Source organism: Mustelus asterias, unplaced genomic scaffold, assembly GCF_964213995.1.
Source record: "Mustelus asterias unplaced genomic scaffold, sMusAst1.hap1.1 HAP1_SCAFFOLD_221, whole genome shotgun sequence".
Lineage (NCBI taxonomy): Eukaryota > Metazoa > Chordata > Chondrichthyes > Carcharhiniformes > Triakidae > Mustelus > Mustelus asterias.
In genome coordinates this window covers 735,833-745,906 of record NW_027590205.1, presented here as the reverse complement: position 1 = coordinate 745,906, position 10,074 = coordinate 735,833, and the positions used below count along the sequence as shown (strand labels likewise).

General features: G+C 47.8%; 1 protein-coding gene across 5 annotated transcripts; it reads left to right on the top strand.

Annotated features, from left to right (window-relative positions):
• The first annotated feature begins 402 nt into the window (after positions 1-402).
• Positions 403-8,850, top strand: LOC144485802 (uncharacterized). 5 transcript variants are annotated; one of them, XM_078203887.1, is made up of 5 exons: positions 406-569; positions 1,856-1,967; positions 2,174-2,326; positions 7,406-8,063; positions 8,145-8,850. In XM_078203887.1, the coding sequence occupies exons 4-5, from the start codon at positions 7,514-7,516 to the stop codon at positions 8,708-8,710; spliced, it is 1,116 nt and encodes a 371-aa protein (XP_078060013.1). In that variant the 5' UTR covers positions 406-569; positions 1,856-1,967; positions 2,174-2,326; positions 7,406-7,513; the 3' UTR covers positions 8,711-8,850. The 5 variants fall into 5 exon arrangements, with proteins under 5 accessions (XP_078060008.1, XP_078060011.1, XP_078060013.1 ...); XM_078203882.1 differs by having other exon boundaries at positions 403-569; positions 7,406-8,827; XM_078203885.1 differs by having other exon boundaries at positions 403-1,099; positions 7,406-8,827.
• Positions 8,851-10,074: the final 1,224 nt, after the last annotated feature.

Below are 10,074 nucleotides of genomic sequence, written 5' to 3'. Positions count from 1 at the left end.
TGGAGAACGTGCAGACTCCGCACAGACAGTCACCCAAGCCGAGAAACGAACATGAGTCCCTGGTGCTATAATGGTTGTCCACAGAGAGAATGTGGACAGCCATTAGCAGTCTTTTCCCCTGGTTTCTGTGGCTATGGCTCATCTTTCATTCCCTCACCCTGCAGTATAAATACCTCCCACTTGCTATTTCTTTTTGCTTTGATAAAGGGTCATCTGGACTCAATATTGCAAATATCTCTGACATTAAGTGATGTCCATCTTTGTGCGGGGCAAACGTGCTCCATTTGGACAGAAGGTGAAGTGTCGGAATAGATGCGCCCCTAAAAAAGATGACGACGATGTGGGGGCGGGGCTTTGGGCGGTGCCCGCAGAACGCTAAGGCGGTTGGGCTTGCACATGCGCATTGGAGCGGGAGTGTTTTGTTGACGGAAATACGCGGCTTCTTCTCTTGATCGGAATCAGATTTGAAAGGGGGGACGATTAACTGTCGGCGGCGTTGTCATGGCTGCAGGGGCGGGGCTTGACAACCGCGCGTGCTGGCACAAGCGGACCCTGAGCGGCACCAGCAGGTGCGGAGGCCGCGCGGGGAGCCGGGGTCTCGAGTAAGCGACAAGCCGGGTCAGCCCGCCTCTCCCGAGGGGACGCCACCGCACACTGACCCGGGGACGTGGCACCAACCCAAAACTTCCCAACCCCGGGTTTTTCGCGCCTCTTTTACCCCTCACCGAGCTCCTCAGCACAAAGCAGCCCCTCAAATCCCCCAGAAACCACTCAGACCCCACTTGGCATCTTTTCCCCAGGTCATGACCCTGAGATGCCCTTTTGGTTTCAGCCCCTCCACCTGATCAGGTGCCAACTGCGGTGGTGGTTGGAGGAACGATTGCTCGTTTCCAGGGCCGGGTGCTGAACTGGATCTCTCTCAATGTCCCGCAGTGTTTGTTTTCAAGATACAATTTGGTAGCTCTTTCGGCACCAATCAAGTAAACGAACTCAAATTAACTTAGGGACAAAGTAAAAGGGGCGGCTCCCCAAAAGGAAGGGGGGAACAGCCCGAACCAAAATCAAAGTCGAAAGGAAACTTAAAACGTCAAACCAAAAGGTGATTATCGGGGTCGATAATACACCCCAGCCCCTGCGGCGCCCAGCGGTCGCGGAAGGCGTCAACCGCGCCCGTGGACACCACATGCTCCCTCTCCAGAGACACCTGGCCGCGAATGTAGCCGCGGTAGAGGGGCAGACAGTCGGGATGGACGGCCCCGTTGATCGCCCGCTGCCTGGACCTATTGATGGCGCGTCTCGCCAGGCCCAGGAGCAGGTTCACGAGGAGGTCGGCATCCCGACCCGCCCCTCTCCGCACCAGGTGCCCGTAGATCAGGAGCGTGGGACTGAAGTGCAAACAAAACATCAGTAAAAGGTGTTTGAGGAAACCAAAAAGGGTGTGCAGCCTAAAACACAGAACGTAGACATGGTCCACGGACTCCACGAGGCCACAGAAAGGGCAGTCTTGGGAGCCCGTGTACCGGAAAAACCTACGGTTGCACGGCACTGCTGCGTGCAGCACCCTCCACCCCAGGTCCCCGAGATAATTTGGTACATGTGGTGATTTGTCACTTTGTCCCTAAATGGAGGGCAAGCGGATTGGCACCCTGATTATCAATTCACACTAAATCCACTTCTGCAGCCCTCCATTCCCGTGGCAGTTCAGTGGACACAACGGCAGTGTGTGTCTGAGGTTTGCCCAAGCTTTAGTTCGTGCTGGCACTATTGCCACCATGTTGGGGTCGTCAACAGAGAGACTCCCTCTTTAAAGAAGGTCTTGAAAGGGTGACCCACTTGTGTTTTCTGTTTCTCATAGGAGCCGTGATCAACAGTGTGGCCAGAGAGACTCCATGTACCCAGTCGTATATTCGGACAAACAGCTACCGGACATCTGCGTCCAAGAAACAGACCGGATCCTGGTTGAGAAAGTAAGTTGGATTTGAATGTGTCTTTAGTGTGTGGCTGACAACGCCCCTGGTTTGTCCACGGTGGTGAAGTACCTTGGTGAACCACAGCAGCCTGTGTGTTAAAGGGTTAATCGTCATCCTTACTTCCAGGCCTGGGTATAAGATCAGCATATGGCCTCCCCAAACCGGCCCCCTTTACTGATACCCTGCTCACTTTCTGTTTTCAGTCCTGCTGGGACACCGCCTTGGGCCCATTGAAACAGCTGCCCATGAATCTGTTCATCATGTACATGGCTGGCAACACCATCTCCATCCTCCCTATCATGATGTGTGCATGATGGCCTGGAGACCCATACAGGCCTTGATGTCCATGTCTGCAAGTGAGTATTGTATTGAATCTACAGCTCAGAAACAGCTCTGAACCGGCATCACTTGAGTGCAGCTTAGAATATAATTCTGGGAGTTGGGTAATTAAGGGAGTTAGGGAAGGAAGGGAAAGAGGTGCCCTTTTGCTTTCTAACTTTCTCAGCCTTTGGGAAGTGATCTTACTCTTCGACAGGAGAAGAAGCCAGATTTTTGGTGAGTATCTGCTAAGTAACGAAGATTTATTCTGTTCCTAAGGATCAAAATAGTATAGCAACAGGTGTTAAGGTTAATAAAATACTTAAAAACCAAAATAAATTATCATTGGATAAAAGAAATAGTTTATCAGTACACATTCAAGCTGCAGCATTTGGGAGTTCCTGGGTGTCAGTTTGATCCAGGGCAAACAGGGCATAGAGGTTTACAGCATGGAAACATACCCTTCGGCCCAACTTGTCCATGCCACCCTTTTTTTAAAACCCCTGAGCTTGTCCCAATTGTCCGCATTTCGCCCATATTCCTCTGTACCCATGTCTAAATGCTTTTTAAAATACAAAATTGTACCCCCTCTACTACGACCTCTGGCAGCTTGTTCCAGACACTCACCACCCTCTGTGCGAAACAATTGCCCCTTTGGACATTTTTCTATCTCTCCCCTCTCACCTTAAACCTATGCCCTCCAGTTTTAGACTCCCCTACCTTTGGGAAAAGATATTGACTATCTAGCTGATCTATGCCCCTCATTATTTTATAGGCCTTCATAACATCACCCTCAGCCTCCTCAGACCAAGAGAAAAAAGTCCCAGTCTATCCAGCCTCTCCTTATAACTCAAACCATCAAGTCCGGTAGCATCCGAGTAAATCTCTACTGCACTCTTTCTAGTTTCATAATATCCTTTCTATAATAGGGTGACCAGAACTGTACATAGTATTCCAAGTGTGGCCTTACCAATGTCTTGCGCAACTTCAACAAGATGTCCGAACTCCTGTATTCAATGTTCTGACCAATGAAACCAAGCATGCCGAATGCCTTATTCTCCACTCTGTCCACCTGTGACTCCACTTTCAAGGAGCTATGAACATGTACCCTTAGATCTTTTTGTGCTATAACTCTCCCCAACACCTACCATTAACTGAGTAAGTCATACATAGAAAATAGAACAGGCCCTTCGGCCCACGATGTTGTGCCGAGCTTTATCTGAAACCAAGATCAAGCTATCCCACTCCCTATCATCCTGGTGTGCTCCATGTGCCTATCCAATAACCGCTTAAATGTTCCTAAAGTGTCTGACTCCACTATCACTGCAGGCAGTCCATTCCACACCCCAACCACTCTCTGCGTAAAGAACCTACCTCTGATATCCTTCCTATATCTCCCACCATGAACCCTATAATTATGCCCCCTTGTCATACCTCCATCCACCCGAGGAAATAGTCTTTGAACGTTCACTCTATCTGTCCCCTTCATCATTTTATAAACCTCTATTTAGTCTCCTCTCAACCTCCTCCGCTCCAGAGAGAACAGCCCAAGCTCCCTCGACCTTTCCTCAGAAGACTTACCCTTCAAACCAGGCAGCATCCTGGTAAATCTCCTCTGCACTCTTTCCAGCGCTTCCACATCCTTCTTATAGTGAGGTGATCAGAACTGCACACAATATTCCAAATGTGGTCTCACCAAGGTCCTGTACAGTTGCAGCATAACCCCACGGCTCTTAAACTCCAACCCCCTGTTAATAAAAGCTAACACACTATAGGCCTTCTTCACAGCTCTATCCATTTGAGTGGCAACCTTCAGAGATCTGTGGATATGGACCCCAAGATCTCTCTGTTCCTCCACAGTCTTCAGAACCCTACCTTTGACCCTGGAATCCACATTTAAATCTGTCCTACCAAAATGAATCACCTCACATTTATCAGGGTTAAACTCCATCTGCCATTTTTCAGCCCAGCTTTGCATCCTATCTATGTCTCTTTGCAGTCTACAACAGCCCTCCACCTCATCCACTACTCCACCAATCTTGGTGTCATCAGCAAATTTACTGATCCACCCTTCAGCCCCCTCCTCTAGGTCATTAATAAAAATCACAAATAGCAGAGGACCAAGCACTGATCCTTGTGGCACTCCGCTAGCAACCTGCCTCCAGTCCTAAAATTTTCCATTCACCACCACCCTCTGTCTTCGATCAGATAGCCAGTTACCTATCCAATCGGCCAACTTTCCCTCTATCCCAACCTCCTTACTTTCATCATAAGCTGACCATGGGGGACCTTATCAAACGCCTTACTAAAATCCATGTATATGACATCAACTGCCCTACCTTCATCAACACACTTAGTTACCTCCTCAAAAAATTCTATCAAATTTGTGAGGCACGACTTGCCCTTCACGAATCCGTGCTGACTATCCGCTGATTAATCCACATCTTTCTAAATGGTCATAAATCCCATCCCTAAGGACCTTTTCCATCAACTTACCAACCACCGAAGTAAGACTAACCGGCCTATAATTACCAGGGTCATTTCTATTCCCTTTCTTAAACAGAGGAACAACACTCGCCACTCTCCAGTCCTCTGGCACCATCCCCGTGGACCGTGAGGACCCAAAGATCAAAGCCAAAGGCTCTGCAATCTCATCCCTTGCCTCCCAAAGAATCCTAGGATATATTTCATCAGGCCCAGGAGACTTATCGACCTTCAGTTTATTCAAAACTGCTAGTACATCCTCCCGCCGAACATCTACTTCCTCCAGCCTATTAGCCTGTAACGCCTTCTCTTCCTCAAAAACATGACCCCTCTCCTTGGTGAACACTGAAGAAAAGTATTCATTCATCACCTCTCCTATCTCTACTGACTCCATACACAAGTTCCCACTACTGTCCTTGACCGGCCCTAACCTCACCCTGGTCATTCGTTTATTCCTCACATAAGAGTAAAAAGCCTTGGGGTTTTCCTTGATCCGACCCGCCAAGGACTTCTCATGTCCCCTCCTAGCTCTCCTAAGCCCCTTTTTCAGCTCATTCCTTGCTAACTTGTAACCCTCAATCGAGCCATCTGAACCTTGTTTCCTCATAAGCTTCCCACCTCTTTTGTGAACCATGGTTCCCTCACTCGGCCATTTCCTCCCTGCCTGACAGGGACATACCTATCAAGGACACACAGTATTTGTTCCTTGAAAAAATTCCACTTTTCATTAGTGCCTTTCCCTGACAGTTTCTGTTCCCATCTTATGCCCCCTAATTCTTGCCTAATCGCATCATAATTACCTCTTCCCCCAATTATAAACCTTGCCCTGCCGTACGGCCCTATCCTTCTCCATTGCAATAACAAAAGACACCGAATTGTGGTCACTATCTCCAAAGTGCTCTCCCACAACCAAATCTAACACTTGGCCCGGTTCATTTCCCAGTACCAAATCCACTGTGACCCCATCTCTTGTCGGCCTATCCACATATTGTGTCAGGAAACCCTCCTGCACACACTGCACAAAAACTGCCCCATCCGAACTATTCGACCTACAAAGGTACCAATCAATATTTGGAAAGTTAAAGTCCCCCATGACAACTACCCTGTGCCCCCCACACCTATCCATAATCTGCTTAGCAATTTCTTCCTCCACCTGGTTTCAGCAGCAGGTGAGCTGAGGCCAGGACAAAGTGGGGCGATGTCACTGAGGTGGAAATAGGTAGTGTAGGTGGTGATGTGGCAAATAGAGTTAAATACAGATCAGTGTGAGGTGTTGCATCATGGAAAGTCAAACCAAGGTAGAACTTTCACAGTGAATGGTCGGACCTCAGGGAGTATCGTGGAACAGAGGGACCTTGGAGTCCAGGTGCACGGTTCTCTTAAGGTGGAGTCACACATAGATAGGGCAGTGAAGAAGGCTTTTGACATGCTGGCCTTTATCAGTCAGGGCATTGAGTATAGGAGTTGGGAAGTTATGTTGCAGTTGTACAGGACTTTGGTGAGGCTGCACCTGGAATATTGTGTTCAGTTTTGGTCACCTTGATTTGGAAAGATGTTATTAAACTGGAGAGAGTGCAGAAGAGATTTACAAGGATGTTGCCAGGACTCAAGTTATAGGGAGAGATTGGATGAGTTAGGACTTTTTTCTTTGGAGCGTAGGAGACTGAGGGGTGATCTTATAGAGGTGTGTAAGATCATGAGAGGCATGGATAGGTTGAATGCACTCAGTCTTTTTCCCAGGGTTGGGGAATTAAGAATTAGAGGGCATAAGTTTAAGTTAAGAGGAGAAAGAATTAATGGGAACCTGAGGAGCAGCTTTTTTACACAGAGGGTGGTACGTATGTGGAATGAGCTGCCGGAGGAAGTGGTTGAGGCAGGGACATTGTCAACATTTAAAAGGCATTTGGACAGATACATGGATAGGAAAGGTTTAGAAGGATATGGGCCAAATGGAGTTAGCTTACATGGGCATTTCTGGTGGGCATGGACCAGTTTGGGCCGAAGGGCCTGTCTCCGTGCTGTAGATTCTATGAGGATATGTTTGGAAGCTCAGTTTGAAGTGAAACATGTTACTGAGACTGTGAATACTCTGGTTCAGCCTCAGACAGTCGCAATGGGGACAGATGGAGTCAGTGGTTCGGAAGTGGAATTTGTTGCAGGGCTGAAGATGATAGCCTTCATCTTCCAATATTTAACGAAGGCAATTACTGCTCATCCAATCCTGGGTGTCAGACAAGGGAGGATGGTGTGTAAAGTTGGAGGGAATTTGGAGATGATGGTGTTCACATACACCTCTTACCCTGATCCTTCTCGGTGTGCAGGTTAACGGTTTTAAGGTTCAAACCACTGGTTGAGTTGTAGATACATTAAGTCCCTCCTTTGCCCCCACCTCTCTCTCCATCCATTGAGGCCAGAGCCTTGTGTAGTCCCAGACTGGATGGCAGATTATCTTCCCTGAAAGGCATTAGTGAACCAGTTGAGGTTTTATGACAATCCAGCAGTTTCCATGGTAACTTTTTCTAGTGCCGGCCCCACAAATGACCAGATTCATTCAGCTCAATTTCACAACCTGCCTTTGTGTTTTTGTGGGATCTCTCTCACTCCCTTTTCACTGTTTTAAATCAATTTCACAGAGTTTTAGAAGGGGAGGATTTGCGTCAGGAAACTCAGACCAAACATCACATCAGGATCTGACTGAGTCGCCCAATTTATTGTAACCTGAATATAACTGAACCTTGAGCATGGAAGGGAAAACCACCATTCACAATGGGGCAAAACTGTACACGTGTTCTGTGTGTGGACAAGGATTCAGACAATCATCTGGCCTGTCAAGACACAAGTGCAGTCACACTGAGGAGAAACCGTGGAAATGTGGGGAAGGATTCAGAGACCTGTCTGAGCTGGAAATTCACCAATACAGTAACACTGGGGAGAGGCTGTTCACCTGCTCTGAGTGTGGGAGAGGATTCACTCAGTCATCCACCCTGCTGACACACCAGCGAGTTCACACTGGAGAGAGGCCATTTATCTGCTCCGAGTGTGGAAAGGGATTCACTCAATCATCTAACCTGCTGACACACCAGCGCACTCACACTGGGGAGAAGCCATTCACCTGCTCTGAATGTGGGATGCGATTCACGCAGTCATTCAACCTGCTGAGACACCAGCGGGTTCACAAGGGAGAGAGACCATTCACCTGCTCCGAGTGTGGGAAGGGATTCACTCAGTCATCTACACTGCAGACACACCAGCGAGTTCACACAGAGGAGAGACCATTTAAATGTCCAGAATGTGGCAAGTGCTATAAAAGTTTAAAGGAAGTGATGTTCCATCAACGTGTTCACACTGAGGAGAGACCATTTAAATGCCCAGACTGCGAGAAGTGTTATAGAGGTTCCAGAGAACTAATGTTCCATCAACGTGTTCACACTGATGAGAGACCGTTCAGGTGCTCTCACTGCGGGACTGGGTTCAGGTGGTCATCTCAACTCACTGAACACCAGCGAATTCACACTGGGGAGCGGCCGTTCACCTGCACCGACTGTGGGAAGGGATTCACTCGGACATCACACCTCATGGCACATCAGCAAGTTCACACCGATGAGAGACCGTTTAAATGTCCAGATTGCGGGAAGTGCTGTAAAAGTTCCAGCAATCTAGTGTCCCATCAACGTGTTCACAGTGAGGAGAGACCTTTTAAATGTCCAGACTGCGGGAAATGCTATAAAAGCTGCAGCGATCTGATGTCTCATCAACGTGGTCACACTGATGAGAGACCGTTCAAGTGCACTCACTGCGGGACTGGGTTCAGGCGACCATCCCAACTCACTGTCCACCAGCGAATTCACACTGGGGAGAGGCCGTTCACCTGCTCCAAATGTGGAAAGGGATTCACTCAGAAATACAACCTGTTGAGCCATCAGCGAGTTGACAAGTGACTGCTGGAGTTTGATTCTGCTGTTTATCACAAATCACAAACATGTTGATTGTGGTCATTCGCCTCTGATGTAAATAAATTTGAGCCCACATATAAATACTAATGTCCTGGATGAAAGTCAAATCAATCTGCTTTTATGTTAAACAATCTGTTGAAACTTTTTTTATCTCTGACTCAAGTCCATTCCTTTCAAATGGCTCTCCCTCTCCCCTGTCTCCTCCATCCTGACCCCCAACAAAAAGTATGATGAAGTCATGGAGCTTCTTTGTCACTCGGATTGAGCCAACCCATTCAGCTGCCCCTGCTGCTTCCCTCTCTTCCACCCTCCCACTGAGCCAAACTAATATATCTAAAGCCTTTCCCTGTCTGAGCCCCGAACCCACATCTTTCAACAGTTTCTTTCCTGTTTTGCCCTGACTCTATTTCCACTAAATTGCCGACCATCCAACTTCCCCATATTGGCTGATATTGTTAATGATTCTCTCTCTCTCTTCTGGTTTTGTTCCTCTCACTTTTAAATACACAAACATCACCCTTTCTGAAAAAAAACCCTTTGATCCCACTTTGCTTGCAAATTATGGCCCCATCTCCAGCCTCCCTTTCCTCTCCAAAGTCTTTGAACTTGGTGTCTCCCAAGGAGACTTTTGGTCTCCTATTTGGGCAGCACGGTGGCATGGCGGTTCGCACTGCTGCCTCACAGATCCAGACACCTGAGTTCAATTTCAACCTGTGTGGAGTTTGCACATTCTTTCTGTGTCTGTGTGGATTTCCTCCGTGTGCTCCGGTTTCTTCCACACTCCAAAGATGTGCAGGCGAGGTGGAATGGCCATGCTAAATGTATGGGATTACGGGTATAGGGTGGGGAGAGGGACTGCAGATTTCCTTCCCCAGAGGATGTTAGTGAGCAATCAGCAATGGTTTCATGGTCAGAACATTGCCCTGGGTCTCTGGGTTACTGCTCCAGTGACAATATCACTATGCCACTGCCTCAATGTACACACATAGGGAAAAGACCATTCACCTGCTCCGTGTGGGAAAGAATTTGTGCATCCAATTTGAAGGGCTGTGATCACAATAACCTCAGTCTTCCGGACTGTTGTGGTTGTGGTGGATATTTAGTAAGGATACTCCAACTGTTGTGGAGAATCAAAGACACAGCTCCAGTCTGATACAGACCTTGTTCATAAAACCAAAACCTGATCACATAAACCCCAGTGCAATCTAACAGTGATTTGTCTTTCTCAGGTCATTTGGACACGACCTCTCACCTGATAAGTACATGGGATTCTTTCATACTGAAACATACCAGACAAATGATAATTATGAAAATTCAGGATATGAATGCCTGTTCTTTGTAATTCTAAC

Bases quoted from the DNA above. Each gene is read 5' to 3' on its own strand.
- LOC144485802 (XM_078203882.1), top strand. From the start codon at position 7,514: ATGGAAGGGAAAACCACCATTCACAATGGGGCAAAACTGTACACGTGT.